This window comes from Petromyzon marinus, chromosome 25 (genome assembly GCF_048934315.1).
Source record: "Petromyzon marinus isolate PM22_M1 ecotype Great Lakes invasive population chromosome 25, UKy_Petmar_22M1.pri1.0, whole genome shotgun sequence".
Classification (NCBI taxonomy): domain Eukaryota; kingdom Metazoa; phylum Chordata; class Hyperoartia; order Petromyzontiformes; family Petromyzontidae; genus Petromyzon; species Petromyzon marinus.
In genome coordinates, this window is record NC_133691.1 from 4,842,149 (window position 1) to 4,860,968 (window position 18,820).

Genomic DNA, 18,820 nt, shown 5'->3' on the forward strand with positions numbered 1-18,820 from the left:
GTACGATCACTTCCATACGTTTATAATACAATGGCGATGTAGTGATGTCAAAAGAGTTCTAATTTCACAACAGACTGTAAAATTAAATGCGTTCTTCTTATTAACAAAACTTGTTAACTCATATCAGACAGATTGGGGTACGTTACCAAGGCTAGCGTTTGCAAGATAACAGCTATTTGTCTTTTGGATTGGAATCTTCGTGCTCGCTACAACACTTGCCCCAAATGTCACCGTGGACAAATGTGCAGATGCAATTGCTCTGTTACCAGGATGTCATCGATGAGGAGCATGACATCTTGGGACATGTAGAAATCGCTCAGGTCGAACACGAGCGGACACGGCACCACCGTCTGCCCCAGGATCCGGTAAATCTGTCGCAGAGACAAACGCTCGTCACCATCCACTCATCCCTAACGAGCGACTTGAGCTGAAGTTGAAACTTTTCTCGCGCAAAATCGTTTTTGTTGCAATATTGCTGTGCAACGTCCCGTGAGGAACAATGAAAACTGCACAAGTGAACCGTTAAAGTGAATCGCAGCTCGTGAAAACAAATCAAATGACTGGTGTTTGCGCCATCCTTATACCATAAGGCTGTAACGAAGGCGCATATGTCTCATTAATAAAGTAGAGGCTGGAGAGACCTAAGTAAGGCCTGACCTTTCCACCATCCCTATCCTCTTGCCTAGATGTCCTGCCCAAAGGAGCCTGGCAGCAGTTCTATGCAAATACAGGCACTGGCTTGGCCTTTGAAAAAAATGTCTTTCAAACAAGGTTGGAAAAAATTTAAATAAGGGTAAAATAACTACACTGAGTGTGTATATTAAAATAATCATAACACAGTATTTCAGCGTTCTGCCGTAAATATATCCATGCTGTCAATTATAAATAAAATCCTGCCAAGTTTAAAGTTTTCTTTGGGATTTCCTCAACGAACCCTGTGACCTAATCCGGCCAATCAGTGTTGCTGTATGCATAGCAACAAACATCAAAAGGGGTTAGAACAGTTGCATGTTGCATCCTTGCATGCAACTTAATTTCTAGAGTGGACAGCCCATGGTGAACATAGCAGCATAAACAACATAATTGAAAGTGACACTTAGGGTTGGCAAATGTCCTCGTAGCTGCTGTCCTGGGAAATCTGTAAGTCTTCCCGGGACATTAAAATTCTCAGTTTTTGTCAGCTGTGTAATCATATACCACTCAAGACAATGCACTTACGCGTAGTTCTCGCCTGTTAAACGAAACTATCTTTTATTTAACCAGGTAAGGCCTGCTTAGCGATCTAGCTCTTTTTCAGGTGTGGCCATAAATGATAGCTCAACTAAGTGGCTTGTCATGTGGAATCTACAGCAGCCAACTACTCAAAATGTGGAGGGGAAAAAACTGAGGACCCGGAGAAAAATCCACGTGACCATGGGGAAAATATGCAAACTCCAAATATATAGGTGTCAGCGTCAGAATTGAACCTACGACCTCCTGTATACCAGGCGAGGTAGTTAACATCTCACCACCGCGGCACCCCCAGGACCCTCTTGCCTTGACGTGTCCCGGGGGAAAGTTGTAATGTTTAACTTTAGCTGAAAACAAGCGCACTAGCCTACAACCGCAACCTGCATGCTTATTTGTAAAAGGTCGTCATACTCTTTGGTTATTTTGGTAAAGTCACGGAGATAGAAAACTAACAGATCACGACGTTTCGATCGCAACACAAGCAGCACTAGCAACGCGTCAGCAGCTCTCCTGCTATGTTTGTCTCACCTGATGACGGTTGCTTGTGTTGCGATCGAAACGTCGCAATCTATTCTTTTTCTAACTACGTGACTTCACCGAAAGAACCGAAAGAGCGTGGATTCCTGCAGTCACGAAAGCTTCAAATCAAGATTAAAAGTCATTATGTTCAGTCTTATTGCATTGTGGGGAATAAAACAATACAAACAATAATAATACATACATATGCACCGTCCTCGGGAGTCTGCTTTATTGCTAAAATAAAATAAGATTAATAAGTATTCTGGCCCAACGTAAATTGACATTAATTGCAATGCATAGCTCACCTTTGATGTTCCAAGGCAGCCCAGAGGGCGATCGGGTCTCCCAGAGAGCCCCAGTTTTTCGTTCACTCCCAGGTACTGATAGGCCTGTGGGGAGAGACAGCGAGCGGTGATATTTGAATTCAGGGAGAGCATTTTCCACTTAGAGCAGGGGGGGGGGGGGGGGCTTCTGGGAAGGAGGGTAGGGAAGGCAAGGGGTGGAGAAGAATGAGATGGGTCTGAGCTCTGATCGTTTAGTTGGGTGTGGCTCCTTGATTCTACAACATTCACACAATTTTAGTTGCAAAAATAAAAATATCTTTTGCCAGGAACTTGAATAATATCCGCATTGTCACCAGCAAACATTTTATGCACCCCTTCAGCCCCGTGAACATGGACGGCAAAATCAATGCAAGTGCTAAAATAATAATGTCCAGCTGTTTGTCCATCCACTGCCGGATGAAAACTTTGGGGGGTTATTTGGCCATGCTTTACTATGCTGGTCAGTGCGAGGCGGCGAAAGGGGAGGCGCCCAGGACTGGTGCAGATATAATTTGCCACTGGTGTTAGCCATGGCCCCGGCTAAGAATGGAACTCCGGTCGCTGGGTCGTGGTCTATTACGCAAACTCACTGCGCTACTGCTCCGCCGCACAGTATCGATGTGCAGAGTCCAAATGAGGGCGAGGCTTTAAATTAAAAACGCCAGACGAGAATAGTGAATGACGAAAAACAGGGGCGGAAGGGTAGCAGCTTTTCTATAATAAAAGAAACGGCTTGCACATTTAGCGCTCAGGAAAGATGCTAACTTCATTTATTTTTTTGCTCCCGTCAAGACGATCGATAGGACATATAGATCGGTGTAAGCCATCTTTCCAAGGCACTCGTGTAATTCCAGCAGCAGTAAAAGCTTTCGCCCACCATTCCATCCCATTAATCTGAAGCAGCCCTATCCACCGAAGTTGAAAGTAAACAAACAAAAAAAGACTTCTCACACAAGGTACTGTGAGCCACAAGTCTATTTAATCAATCCTAATGACCGTATCCTCATGCAATTGAAAACGTTGCTGTGGATTTCGATTACTTATATAAGTTTTCATCGGCCGTTGTTTTTCTCCACTCGAGAATCGATATGAGTCTTGACATCTTGCGGGAGGCTGAAGAGACTGGGATTGACTTAAGAGGTCTACTGCTGCTTGAGTCTGCGAAGCTTTATTAAAAAACAAGATCACGCGTCAGTGTGATACCCAGGCCGCGGCCGGCGTCGCCTCTCCCATCTCCCGCAACTGCTCGCTTATCGCGGCCAATGTGCCGAAACTCTTTTCCCCAGCGTTTGTGTCAACAAATCCAACTTGAACCTACAGTACTTTCACGGCAGATGTTAAAACTGACGGGGAATAACTAGGGGGAGTGGTGAACGTAGTGGACAGCACAACTGCACTCTTGGTTTTGAGACGGCACACTGCATTCTTGATTCCTGGCCGCGGCCAAAATCAGTGGTGAGTGACATCTGTACGTTTCTACGGCGTGTTTAACTTATTTCGCATCGTACGAAGCCAACCGTGGCCAATCGACCCTGAGCCCCCCACTAGACCAACCAGCACTGACCAGCAGGGTGAAGTATGATGATCGACATTATGTGGGTGGGAGGCCTTCATACAGCAGGGGACTGGGCAAAGGGCTGCATAGAGTACAGTACTAATGAATTAACTCAGCTGCAAATCTACCGGCAAAATAAGTGCTCTCTGCGATTGTTTTGCTGTTTCTACCATCATTGATTACATTTCCATTACTCTCATAACAGAGGGAAACCTCAAGGTTCGTAATCCTAATTGGTGCTGTTTCTTCGCGCTTCTGGTTCAAGAGCAAGGCCTTGATCTCAACCTCCTCTCCTCTGCCCACGGCCGTCTCGACACAACGCAGCTGCTTGAACTCCGCGATGCACACCCCGCGACATTGAAACATCACATCGTCAAAGAAGTGCGGTTGAACTCAGTCGTGAGACAAAATCCGAATTTCAATGCATCGCCCACCGCTATAACACACCGCCTCGTAGCTCCCTGATACTTTCACATAATATGGTACACATGGCGAACTTATTTCTCACCATACGTAGCCAACGGTGCTAATCGGATGTGCAGTGTGTGAAACAAAATGTTATCAACTTTTGCCAATTCATTATGAAACATCCATGCATAACGTTACATTATTTCTTTTCAACTACTCCTTATGTTGGAATGCCGTACGAAATGGCACACAGAAAGCATACGCCCATGAATCTTGCCACCATTGGAAGACATTATAACGTCATCCCATGAAAATGTAGACCACTTCAAGATTAAAGCACCCCGCCTCTGATAGACTCCGATTGCATTTGACAGACGTGGAAGTCTCTCTTGAACGCACAGTGGCTTTCTGAAATTAATGGGCTTCGATTGCACGCACGAAAACAGAGAAATCTCATTGGTCACACGCTGGGCGTAAGCAGCTGTTCTATCTGAGATGGAGCCAAGTGGAGTTAAAACACAGGGCTTTGTGATTCTACACAAGCAGTAAGGTAAGATATACTGGACATCTGTGATACTGGACATCTGTGAAAAAAGAGCTTTGTAGCTCGTTGGATTTCTCCGGAATAAATAAATATTCTGATTCTGAAGATGCTGAAAGCCCATTCATGGAATTCAAGGTTCAGTTGATTTGTCTCAGTTATCTTTAGGTGAAAATGTTAACAACTTCTCATGAGAGCAACTGGGGCGAGTGAATGAACGTGACGAATCTGGCTTGCACTGCGAGTGTGTAAGGCTAATGCTGACTGGACAAGATTATTTTACGTGTTCCGCATGCACTGGAGTGTTGAGCTGATCGAGTTGAAACAGGGGAAGCTGAGGATATTGGAAATCTATACACCTACAGATCGATTCCCAATATCCCCCCCCCCACCACCACTCGTTTGCTAAAAACGACTGGCGAATCAGTTCAAAAGTGACGGGCACATTGATCAGGATCGGTCACATGACAACCGCACCCCTCCGATTCCGCGTGGTTGGTGCGAAAGAAGTTTAATGAGCGTACGTACACCTGCGCGCCGTGCAACGCTTACTGCCGTCGCCGTGGGTCCTTGCGAAGGTGGCACATGTATGTCACTAGATTTCAAACGAGAAATGCCGGCGAGTAGATTCACCGCACGCACGAGCAAAATCAAACCGACGCGAAAGCAGCCTGCCTTCAGAGTTCATCACTACCTCTTACGGCGGAGATTTAAACCCAGCCGGCCGTGAAAGCACAACGCACTCCATTCCGCGCGTTGACTCCGCCTCGCCCTTTCAGTTTCGCAGGATGTGCTGCGACTACATCGCGCATCCAAGGGGAGGCGCTCAAGGCTGCACCAATGGCACAGCACGCGAAAGAAACCCCCGCACAGACGTGCTGGCAAAAATTCATTCCGATTGTACAGCGCGTATCCTCGCTTGGTATGCGTCTCACATCCCCTGCGTTATTGCCGCCGCTGTTGAGCTGCTCCTCCCGACTACAAGGTGTCACTCTGCGTTGTATAGCACGCATTAAAATGTCATTAAGCCTGTGATAATTGTAAAGCAATCGGGCTAAACTCCAATTACGTGCGACGCAAAAGGTGGAATGCTAATAATATTATTATTTTCTTCCCCGAGCCGTGTGTTTTGTAAATTGGAGAGCGGGGGTGTAATGAAATGTTGTCCACGAGTCTGTAAGGGAATGCATGACTCCCGTCATTGCACGCACGAAAAGGGGGAACGCATTTCATAAGCAAATTCAGTGCACCGCGAGCATACCAGGCAGTGTCAAAAGCCTTAACCGCATCTCAAACAAGTAAATAAGGGGAGTTTTTCACAGAAATATTTAATCTCCCTTAATTACTCCCCCTACTTGGACAAATATATGTTTGTTTCACAGAGCAGATTAGTCAAAGGCTACCGACTGAAATCAAATGGGTGGTTGGGTATCGAAACATTTCTGTTTAACTACCAAAAGGTTAGAAACTCGTGTTCGGGAATCTAAGATGTCTTGGCAGGGTTTGCAGATAACAATGCAGAACTGTCAAACATCCTGCTAAATCCTGAGGCAGTGAGGGACGCATGCCATAACAAAGTTCACGGGAATGGGTTATTGTTTGCTGAAGTTACAGAAAGTTTTTAATTTGGAGCTCAATTTTACTCAAATGATCATACTGACTTTTCCAGAACACTTGCCAGGGCTACATGTTTGTTGCGCTCAGCTACTCTAAGAGATTCCCTCTCAATAAGAACATGCTCAAGATTCCGTAAAACACACACGCAGAGTTTGTGGACTATGATGATGATTATAATGCTTTCAGAGTTGTACAGGTCAAAGGACTAAAATTATCATTTCTTCTGCAAAAGTTGTACAATCAAACCTCTGTTTTAAGGATTAATGGAAACGCATGCCAATTAAAACGTCACTGAAGTTTGACACTTTCTCAAATCGTTAAGAAAAATCACAAGGTTTGACTGTATTCTTGGTTCTTTCGGTAAAGTCACGTAGAAGGGAAACAAAATAAAAAAATATATAAAACAATAAAATTCTCACGACGTTTCGACTGCAACACAAGCAATCATAATCAGGTGTGAAAACCACAGCAAGAAAATTTGAAAAAAGTGGCGGTTTTTTTTTACATTAGCACCATGGAGAGCGATGTGGCAGTTATTCAGATGGACGAGTCCATCTATGTTCGGAAAAGAGGAGGGGGGAGACGAAAATAATGGATGCGGTCTGAAAGCCACCGTAAGCGTGAACAATGAATTAAGACCCGAAATGGTTTATCAAATCCTTCCAATGATTGCTAAACCAGAATCCATCTTGGTTGAAATTGTCTCTGTGTTTGTATATGTGGATAGTCCCATGAACGAATCTTTCATGGTAGCCAGATGGCTTGCAAAGAACCTCTGTCTTGGAGAAGTCAATGTCATGTGAGCCTACTGAATAATAACAGTGATCTGCCACCGCCAAGGTGTTGGTCCTACCGTGTTTTAGGTCTGCTTTGTGTTCACGAATGCTGTCCGAGAAATGTCGTTTGGTTTCTCCAATGTAACTACTACAACAGAGGCAACTTAGTTTGTAGAAGCCAGTGTACTGTATGTCCGGAATCACATCTTTTACAGACGGAACCAGATCACGGATTTTATGTAATGTGTTGACTCGGACCTGGATCTTGTGTTTATTCAAGATTTTGGAGATCTTTTTTGTGATCCCCGCAATGTAGGGTAAAGTGATGGTTTTGAAAGGCTCAAGGGGGTCCTTCTTCATGGTTGGAGTGATAGCTTTGCGGATTTTGTAGTCGGAGTAACCATTAGCCTTAAGAGCTTGGTGTACGTGCTTGAGTTCACTGGCTATGTGTTCCAGGTCGGATATGCATTGGGCTCTATGGTGCAGAGTCTTGATGAGGGAATTCTTCTGGGATGGATGGTGGTGGGAATCCGGTTTCAGGTAAGCATCCGTATGGGTAGCTTTCCTGTAGACAGAGTGGCTCATTGAACCATCAGGTCTCTTTTTTATTAGGACATCCAAAACAGGTAGCTTGCCATCTTTTTCGACTTCCATGGTAAATCTGATTGCTGGGTGTATGGAATTGATGTGGTCGAAGAATTGGTCTAGAGCAGGCCGGCCATGTAGCCAGATGACAAAAGTGTCATCCATGTACCTCTTCCATAAGGTTGGGCGCAGAGTGGCAGTCTGGATGGCGTCAGTCTCAAATTTCTCCATGAAAATGTTGGCTACAACAGGAGATAGGGGGGAGCCCATTGGGGTGCCCTCAGTTTGTTTGTAGAAAGTTCCATTCCAAGTGAAGTATGTATTGGTTAAGCAGTGTCTTACCAGGGGGGGTACCTCAGTGTTTAGTCCTTGATGAACCAAGTCTTCAATGATTGCGATGGTGTCAGGTACAGGAACTTTGGTGAATAAGGAAACTACATCAAAACTGACAAGCAGGTCGTCTGGGGACAGGGAAATACCCTTGATTGTCGATACCAGGTCATTAGAATTTTGTACCGCAGAGGTGGTTTTTACAGTGAAAGGCCGCAGGATTTCAGACAGAAAACGAGCCAGTTTGTAGGTGAGGGAGTTGATAGTAGAGATGATGGGACGAAGGGGTGTATCTTCTTTATGTAATTTTTGGTAAGCCGTATAATCTTGGTGGCCTGGAAGCAGAAGGTTTCAACGAGAACTGTTTGGTTTGATCAATTAATGCGGTTGAATCAGAAATGATTTTGTTGGTTTTTATGACGAGGCTGTTGGTGGGATCTCTTTTTATTTTTGTATAGCTGCCATCGTTGAGTAATTCTTGAATTTTGTTGTTATATTCTATTTTATCCATGATGACAGTGGCATTGCCCTTGTCGGCTGAGAGGATTACAATGTCATCTCTCTTTTTTAATGTATATAATTCAAAACGCTCATCTTTGCTGAGGTTGCTAGCTGGCATCTTAGCGTTTTTGAGGGTTGCAGCGATTTCAGATCTTGCTACGTCTGCAGCGATGTGACCCAGGTCCTTGAGAGCCACGTCTACTTGGGCAATGATATCATTAACTGGTATGTGTTTAGGTGTGACTGCAAAGTTTAGCCCTTTAGCTAAAACGGATTTCAGACCATCGGAAATAGAACTGTTACTGCGATTAATTACGACTTTGTTAACGTCTAGCTTATTGGTGTGTGGGTCCGGTCTTTTGTTTGAGAGGAGGTTAAATTTGGAAATCAGGTTATCATTACATTTGGTCGACATAGCGGCAGCTGAAGAGGCAGTCATTGTCTACATGTTCCCAATCCGATGTAGACATTGTTGCCGTCAATGATAAGTGTGATTTGTAGGTGTCTTGTCTAACTGATCTAGTTCGGTGCGTATAAGTCTAATTTTCTCTGAGATAAGAGCTAAGCTAGTTCTGGAAATAATTCGTTTCGCATTAGAAGAAGTTACAGCAGCAGAGGTCAGTGTAAATACGATTGGTATTACCCCAGAGTCGCGGCATCTCTTCATAAAGGTGAGAGACTCGATCAGCTGAGTCTTCTTATCCCGGAGTTTGTTGAAGGATCTCAAAGTTATGTGGAAACCCTCCCCGTAGAGGCAGTTAAATTTTGATTTAAAGCTTTCGTGACTGCAGGGATTCATGAGAGATTCGTTCATGAGGCTATCCACATATACAAACACAGAGACAATTTCAACTGAGAAAATGGATTCTGGCTTAGCAATCACTGGAAGGATTTGATAAACCGTTTCGGGTCTTAATTGATTGATTACGCATAAGGTGGCTTTCAGACCACATCCATTATTTTTCGTCCCCCCCCCTTCTCTTTTCCGAACATAGATGGACTCGTCCATCTGAACAAACTGTCAATTTGCTCTCCGTGGTGCTAACGTTAAAAATAACCGCCACTTTTTTCAAATTTTCTTGCTGTGGTTTTTTACACCTGATGATGATTGCTTGTGTTGCAGTCGAAACGTCGTGATAATTTTATTGTTTTATATTTTTATTATTTTATTGTTTCCCTTCTACGTGACTTTACCGAAAGAACCAAGAATATGAATCCCTGCAGTCACGAAAGCTTTAAATCAAAATTTATGGTTTGACTGCATTCATTTAACAATGGATTTAACATTGTCCATCCCTTGGACCCTTAAGCTTCAACTTATAATGAGCAGTCATAACTCATCATGTCTTCCAGAACCATCTAAGTGTAAGCTTTTTACATGAAACACACTTTCTCATCGACGAAATGTTACTAAATAACCTTCTGCTTTACGAACCAAAAATAAATATATTTTGGCGTTTAATTCTGATTAAGAAGCAATGATCTATATACTTGTGTGGTGGCATAATTATTAACACAAAAGCTTGTGCCCAAACTCATAACCTCAGTGGTGCTTTTATACATCTCTGATTTTCACACAAAAAAGCAATTTATATCAAATGGGTTGCTTAAAGGGACACCGGGAGATGGCAGCCCCCATGAAATCACGCTGTGAGAAAAGGAAGAAATTACAGAGGGTAGGACACGCTTGCATCCAACTGTTTGTCTCTTTGCTGAAGCGAATCCCATTCCTTTCTGTTGTGCCTACACTTCTGCAGGATGGGCCACTGACAGGACACAGGTGTCATTGCTTCTATTATTATTATGGGACATTTGAACCAAACATTCATATTTATTACGCATGCCGTTCCAGAGAAGTAAGACATCCTGGAAAACGCTCAACACCTCGCTGTAATGAATTGGATGGAGGCAGCGCCAATGTTTATCTTTATACGCTTGTGGGTGTGAGCGTGTGTTTTTTTGGTATACGTTTTGAAGGAGGGTAAACACTGGTGGAGCGGCTCACACAATGCACTCCACCCTCAACGGCCTGGATTCAAGCCATGGCCAAGGCAAACGTGAATGGAAACTTGAAACCTGAACCTTGGAACAGTGTAAAATCACCACCTCGTTGTGGTGCAAATAGGAACCCCCCCCCTAATACGCTAGAGACAAAACTGGCCATGCATGGTACTGGTCCCACCACCACAGTGAGTACTGTGGGCCTGAATAGTTGCTCAATAGCAGAATTTTCCCTGATGGCCTATATCACTCAATGTAGAATCTAGTGCATGTAATCCAGTATATGCACGTGTTCATGGGATCAGAAAGTTAAAACAATATTTTAGAGAGAAAAAAAAATACATACAACACAATTATATTTGCAATTATATAGCATCTAAACACAAATCGAATCACAAGGTGGTGTGTATAACAGTGGCCAATGTGTATTTTACAGGGGCATATTTACATCACGGGACATGTAATGACGTTATTGAATTTAATTGGATTTTTTTGCTGGGGTGCTACCTTATTGTTTGATCAATGAATGCAACAGAAAGACCAGCGGTCAGAGTACAGGGCCTTGGCTCTTTGCCTTGGGTGGTGCCTAGAATAGAACAAGAGGCCTCCTGTGACCCTCCAAGACTGGGTGACAAGCGCTTCAGTGTACAATTTTTTTGTTACTTCAATAGTGAAGCTTCAAGGCAGAACAATTTGTATTCTTAAGTTTTTGTCAAAAGTGACACGCTCGCCATTCTACCCCACTCCCCCATCTCGAAAGTGAAAGGTTAGCCCTGGTACAACCCCATGTTTAATCAACCCAAGTTGCCGTAGAGTCATCATCATTCATCATCCTCAATATTACTCCTGTGGCACTTCTCAGGCACAAAGGTGAAGCAAAGTGCTCACCCCAAAAAATAAACAATCAGCTTTCAAAGAGAACGAGCTGTGTTCCGAGATGTATGTCTGTTGCGTGTGCTGAACTTCTCTCGCAGCGTACGTAGCCAACCGCGAAAAAAGAAGGTGCGAAATGCCACACAGACACACACAGAGACAAATGTTTCACATGTACACACGTACACGATCAGTGTCCCCTGTCACTTTGAAGGCAGAAAAGACTAAAAACAAACGAAAACCATCAAGAGGGAACACGGTTGGTTACCGTACGTAGCCAACCGTGCTAATTTGAGGTGCGGGATGGGCAAATACACAGGCCAGTGCATTCAACGCAAAATGAACCAGTCAACACCTTGACTCCACTTCACGAAAGTTTCTTCAAACGCGTTATTTTCAGGTAGCACTTCAAAGCAATTAAACTTTCAGACAAACGTTTAGGAAACACTTCAAATCGGAGTCATTTCTCGGGAGGACAATGAGACGTGTTGAGAAACCATATTGACCGCGGGGTGCTTGGATGGACTGTAACGTGGTGGGGGGGGTGGGGGCGGCAGATGCGGTGGTACCTTGACGAGCTCGTGTTGAGGCCAAATCTGAATGGGCTCCACTTGAGAGGGCGTCTGCGTCGAGATCCCGTAGGTGTTCAGGAAAGCCTGCAGTCTGCCGGAGCGCGGTTTGGGGACACAAAAGTGACGGCAGGCTTGGAAAAGTTCCGGGAGAAATAATAAACTGCGAACGGGTGTGCGGAACGTGGTACACGGCGAGGACCCACGGCTTTGCGGCCGCAGCGTTCGCGCGCCCTGGTAAACGTTTCGTGGCAGCGGCCATCCCCGCTAGCCATTTTTAATGGGTGCAGTGACTAACCTGAGTGGCCAATCGTAGTTTGTACAGGAGTGGTTATCTTGTTAATTTTAAGAATAGTGACGCATGCTTTAACTGTGAATGCACTAAACAATCCAGGCAAGTCATAATGTAGGAGCGTGTGTATGTATATTCATTCATGGGCAACAACATTTTATATTGATTTTTTTAATCATGGGAATAATGAGAATCCGCCCTCTTTCACCAATGTGGAAACATGCCATCATAGCAGTGGGAGGTTTTGGCTATCACAAGGGCCACAAAGTCATTTGTATACAGCAGTGGAATTTTCGAAACATTGCCCGTCTGGGCCCATCCTTCAAAGGGCCTAACAGAAAAATAAAAGAGAAAAAAAAACGAACACAAAAACGACGATGCCAAATCTGTGCTGTATTGTGGATGGGGCAGCGAAAATCCCCCGGCTATGTGTAAGAGCTGCTGATGTTTTCACGATCATGTGTGGTCTGGAATTGTGATGTTCGGCGAGGACGTTCCGATTTCTAAACGTTTGAGCGTACTCTCTTGACTATTTCTGTATGAAAAGCCATCTTTTTGTCTGTGCATATAAAGAGGTGATAGAAAATGTTATGAAAGATAATATTAGGAGGCATTGCTTTTGAAATATTCCTCAGCATCTATATAAATCACGAATCAGCAACCGCATGCTTCACCACTGCATTGTCAATTATTTGACATGGTTACACATAATTACGTTGTAATATTATTTTGCATAAAAATTAAAACGACAATCGAGTGACCAATACAATTTCGCCCATGCCTTTCTGCGTGCTAAAATGAACACTTATTAATCCTGTCCATTTATGATAATAGGCCAACCACATGCACAATTAGTTTCATTTTGTTTACTTAAACACGTGATTTGAAACAATGTGTTACGATTTCTTTATTCCGTGAAAAGCCTGAAAACGTTTGATATATTTTACAAAAACACAAAATGCCAAATCAAATTCGAATTTGACGGAAAATTATGGGTACGTAGAGATGAGTCAATTAGTTGTTTACCTGTGTCAGACAATTCCATGGCTTTAATGTGAACTGTCTGCGGTGTTTTTATTTATTTTACAAGAGACCCACTATAATATTAAATTTAGGCTTATTACCAGTACAGATCAAAAGTGGCAAGGGGAAATGTGTGCCAGTTTTATTTTAACACGTTCAAAAACCCATCCCCCACCCAATACTCACAACACTAATGAGCAATTCAGCCCTCACTGACCCTGGCTGTCATTCTGGATTAATTCAACTTTTTATAGTTCTCCCACGAAGGAGACCCACATTCCTGCCATCGTAATGCCCCATTTGTATGAAAACTGCCGCCAGATCCATTAGGTGTGCCCTCCTGAACCCGCAGTAAGTCATAATTAGGGCCCGGTAGATACAGCTGTCTTGAGATGTGCGGTGCATCCACCACGCTGTCCACAGCCCTTGCGGGGTACTTATGTTGCATTGGAGTTGGTAGTCAGGGCTAAACTACGACCAGGTAAGACTTGACATATTAATGGGGTTAATAAAATGGCATCAGACCATTTTTTTTATTGCTTGACCATCTAACGTTTCCTAGCGTTTAGCAATGCACACGTACAGCTATACTAAATTCAAACTGTGGGTTATTAAGGTGGCCATATATATTTTTTTCAACCCGCTCATGAACTAAAATCCTCCAGTTACCTATATACACAGAGGGCCTGTTAGTAAGCACCTATTACACGTGGAATAGCCAATGGTGGAGAGGTGTAACCAGCACCACACCTGCTCAGCTACACGATCCCTCCTCAGTCCGATGGTGACCACTTCTATACCTGGTACTCAATTTGAGTCGAGTCAACCTACGGAAGGCCCGGGTAAAGCTTAGACATCAATTCTGGTCAGATATTGAATCCGGATAACGGGGATCGTAGGAAAGTGCATTCACCAATACAGCTCCGGTTCTATCACGTGTTCTATCACGTGTTCTATCAAGTGTTCTATGCCTAAGGGCAGGTCCTTGGTTCACGCTCTCTCGATCCTCTCCTGTCTTGGGATTTCATCCTTATTTCATCGTACAGACCGCCCTTCCTTCAAGTAGTCCTGCAGGCTTTTCCTTTCATTGCCTCGTGGCCTTTTCGCCGGTATCTTTACTTCTAGAGCTTCCTTCAGCGGGCCTGCCTTTCGAACAATATGTTCAATCCAGATATTTTCCCTTCTGGCAATGTTTTCAATTAGAAATCTCTCCTCCGGATCCTGCTCTTAAGACATTCCCAAGAAGCTTTGTTTCTGTTTGTCTCAACCATGTTCTAAATATTCCTCAGTGTGTGTATGCATGTTGAACGTCTGTCGCACCATACGAAGCCAACCGCGCTAATTGGGTGTGCGAAATGCCCCAGACACACGTAAAGACAAACGTTTCAAACGTACACAAGCGCACGATGAGCGTCCCCCGTCACTTTCAAGGCAGAACAGACAAAAAGACAAACTATAACCATTAAGAGGGAACAGTTGTTATCGTCGTGATGAACTCCGCGGGCTCCACAGCGACTTGGCAGCACTGCACGGCAAGGAAAATCTGCTGCACTCACCTCTGGCTTTCAGCAATGAGGGCCAAGTGCACGACCACATCATTCTCCAGCTCTCCCTGCACACCGCACACCAAGCACCCAATGTCAAAAGGGAATCTGATGGTAGACTGTGCGGCCGAGACGAACAGCACCGCGTATGGGAAACCTTAGACCCCGATGAAGTTTGGAGAGCTTGCTTGCCCATCGCCACATACATAAAACCTTGTTGTAGCTGCTCTCTCGCTAGTTCAGCAGTTCCACCGCTGGATTATATTTTTTTCCGCCTGAGGACCACCGCTTGTGTTGCGATCGAAAAGTCGTGATTTATTTTATTTTCTACCGACGTGACTTCACCGAAAGAACCAAAGAGCATGGATTCCTGCAGTCACAAAAGCTTCAAATCGAGATTGAAAAGAACTCGCAAAAACAAACACCATGTGAAAGACCCAAAGCAGAAGATCGCTGGGTTTGATCTTCCACGAAGCTCATGGTCCACCCTAAACCGCATCAACTGCACAAACTATGGCAGACGGGGATACCTGATGCACGAATGGAAAAATAAAAAACTCTCCCGTGCGCGACTGTGGTCATTCACAAGACCGTACGACGTACAATGACGAAATGCCCAATCCATAAATATGAAGGAGACATCACAGCGATACACTCCGCTACTCCTGACGCGGTTATCTGGCTAGACGACCTGAATGTGACATTTGTAGTTGTTGCTCTGCTCCGTGGCCTCCTGCCAGCGAGCCTATGACACTTCACGTGGCCTCAAAGTGCACCGAGTCTGGCACAAGCGCCGTGGTGACGTCGCCGCCACTTGGTGACGCATGGAGGTTGTTCTTGTTGCATACATAGCCTCGGAGACTTGGTGAGCCGTTCCGTGCAGCCCCACCTCTCACCGAGACTAGCAGCAGGTCCAAGAGGTCCCGCAATCCCCCCAGGTACCACTACAGCATTTGGACAACAGGAAGCAATGGGACTACAAGAACTAGTATTCAGACCACTGAGACTCCTATGGGGACCACCATAACTGCCAATGGGATCACCGGGACTGACATAAGATGCATAACAAAGATCCCCCTTATAGCCTTAACAGACAGTGGGAGCAAGCGCTGTTAGCGAGTAGCACTGATGAAGGCCGGCACGGCAGCACATGAGGAGGTGGGTGACCAGCACCACGCCCGGCTGCCAGTGTCTCCCGAGTGAAGACGTTCACACGCCGCATCAGGTCCTCATTTGAGGCTGAGTCGACCTAACATGTACACACATGCCGATGCTCATATATATTTTATATTTGAACGAAGATTTTAACATGGGATTCACCCGTGGAAGAATCGTGATCCCTGCGGGAATCATCAAGGGTGGTGAAATCGTGGGAATCGATTCGTGAAGGAACAACGCAGGTCCAGAGGGCATCGCCGCCATCATCACCGCGAGACGCTCTAGAAAATAAGACGGTGGTGGAACAAAACATAAAACCATCTCGGCCTGCTCTGAGGCAGAACCAGGCCGGGGGGCGGGGGGCAGGAGCCATGTGTGGGCGACCAGAGCAGGAAGGGAACAGTGGGGCGCCGAGAAACTGGCGGTGAGCGTGGGTGAGCGTAACAACGGGGTAGGTAGGGGCAGCCACCACGACCTCGCAGAACAGCAGCAGCAGCAGCGATTGAGAACGATTTACTGAATGATTATATTTCGGATGTATCATTAGCCTTGTGAGATACCAAATCTCTCTCGGTTATGGTTATGCACGTAGAAAAAAATATTAAAAGGCGTTTAAAAAATTGTATGCCACACACACGCGCACGCGCGCGTCATTGCGAGGCCGATGTTGATGACACTGTGACGGGACACGGCATAAGTCAAAGATTTAATTTGACGCGAAGCTTCTCTGAACGCATTCTGTGTTTATGTTTCACCGCATATCTTGAACAGGATCTCAACACCACAGCTTGTGCTAAAAAAAAACACAAGATACCGCATGTCAGCAGCATGTCGCTTTAAAATATTTTTAATAAATTGTAAGAAATCTAATCAATATATTACAAGCTGTGAGGGTTGGGTTCCCATAAAAGACAGTGAAATAAAATGTTTTATTTAAAACCGGCTGAGGAGCCGCGAAGAGCCAATATCCATTTGGCAAGAGTGCCTGGGGAATTAAACAATTATATATTACATGTACTTGTGATTAAACACTTGAGTCCAATGTGATAACATTTTGAAAATATGCACATCGCAATGAGGATTTATTATAGGAAGGCTGCGTAGTTCTCTTCATAAGATACTTAGCTCATATATAACGTGCGAACAAACAAATGAACCTTTCCGTTTTCATCAAAATAAACTCAACAAACTATTCAAGCTCCATGGCACAGACTTAGGCATAGAGGCAACTAATAACAATATAAAATGATTCTTCTTGCATCCAGATAATCCCCAGCTCAAAAATCAGATCAAAATATTTTGAAAAGCAATTTTCACCTGTTGGTAATATTAAAACATCAAAAGAATCTTCATACTTATTCGAAATAAATCTCCCTGCATTGGTGAAGTTCTCGGCAGATGTGTGTTGTTGTTGGCCCACAAAAGACAACAACAAAGTAAAAGGTGATGAAACAGAGGAATGCAAAACCCCGCTCCCGCAGCGGGATAACGGGCGGTCGGCGTCAAATCCCTCGATTTCGTGGCCGCACGCGTTTTTTTTTTTTGTCCCCCCTTCGCCTACGAGGTCTCGCGAGACACTTTTCCAAATGTCACCGTGGGTCAGCGAGCCCGCTCCACCCCCGGACAGCTGAGCGCGGCGATCCAGAAGCTGGGCCCCCTGCTCACGCGACTCCTGTTTGTTTTGCTGGAATTGGGTTTCGGCGGGGCCCGCGACAAACAAGGCGAGCCACGCTCGCCGCCGCACGCCGCCGCACGGCCTCCCGACGACGCAGCCTTATCCGTCAGGCGCTCAAGACATATCCTCGCGACGCTCCCCCCCAACCCCCCAAACCCCCCCCCCCACGTCAAATCAAACACTCTGCAGTAAACATCGCAACGCCCTGCCGGCAAGAGACGCCCTCGGCAGCAGCGAGCGGCGGCGTCTCTCTTCGCCGCTCCCCCGCACGGCATGCGCAAACAATCCGCATTGCCGGCAATGAAAGGTAGAAGTTGCATTGTTGAAATAAATAAATAAGCATTCCAATACATATCATAATTAACATTATTATTTCTGCTGTTACAAATGAGCCTGCGATGTCAGGATAATGTGCAAACATAAGTAAATAAACAAATAAAGACCAAAATATTGGGAAATTCTGGATAAGTTTTTTTATTAAAATTATGCCTGAAAAATTTAGCCCTTTGATAATCCACTGGTGGATGCAGGCTTTTCAACGCCGTGTTGGTCACACGAGTTGTTGGAGCATATCTCACCGTGCGAGTAAGTGCGAGTTGCTTCGAGTTCGGGTTATGACTGGTTCAGATATTGGTAGCCATGGCGATTTTATAGCATAATTGATTTTTGGGTGAGCCCACTTAATGATCTGAGAAAATGTGTCGTGAAAATTTCTCTACCCGGCATAGCCAAACAGACTGAAATTGTCACGTATACAAAGCAATTTAACGTTCAATTTATGATTGCTTTAGCTCACTGGTGAATTCAAGAGCAATTATCACAACTGAATTTAGCAATTAGATACGACGCTTCAATTGGAAACAGACAATCAACATGATCAGGGAAAATATCCAGGGTCTGAAAATGAGAGCCACGGAAAAGTAACAATGTCACCTCGACCAGGCTTCCAACACATAATTGGTCAGATCATTAATGTGGGCCTAATCCAAACAACAACAAAATCAGTTAGGAATCATATTTGGCTACGAAAACTTACGAGTTAAGCCAACCACTGATGTTTGCCGAGGCTGGGACTCCAATGCACGACCGTCACGTTCGGAGCACGGTGCCACTAACCACTAGCGCCATCGCTCCTGCCCAAATTTAAAATTAACAATCGATTGTAAATCTGCACGTAAAGCTACAACTGCTATTGTGGCAGTAGTCTGTCAGAGTGGTAAGGTATTTTGTTTTGTCCGACGCCTATGAGGTATGTAAATCCAATGACTAGTACTAGGCCACCCCGTGTAAAAGGCGATGA

At 44.8% G+C, this 18,820-nt stretch overlaps 1 protein-coding gene across 4 annotated transcripts in view; it reads right to left on the bottom strand.

Moving 5' to 3' along the window:
* PHKB (phosphorylase kinase regulatory subunit beta) overlaps positions 1 to 18,820 on the bottom strand; it is a 204,764-nt gene that overhangs the window by 49,886 nt on the left and 136,058 nt on the right. For all 4 annotated transcript variants that reach the window (XM_076069653.1, XM_032960638.2, XM_076069652.1 and 1 more), the window contains 4 exons: positions 14,700 to 14,755; positions 11,829 to 11,922; positions 2,055 to 2,138; positions 267 to 371 (listed from right to left, as the gene is read on the bottom strand). In XM_076069653.1, coding sequence (XP_075925768.1) covers positions 267 to 371; positions 2,055 to 2,138; positions 11,829 to 11,922; positions 14,700 to 14,755 — 339 coding nt within the window. The remainder of the gene's footprint in view (positions 1 to 266; positions 372 to 2,054; positions 2,139 to 11,828; positions 11,923 to 14,699; positions 14,756 to 18,820) is intronic.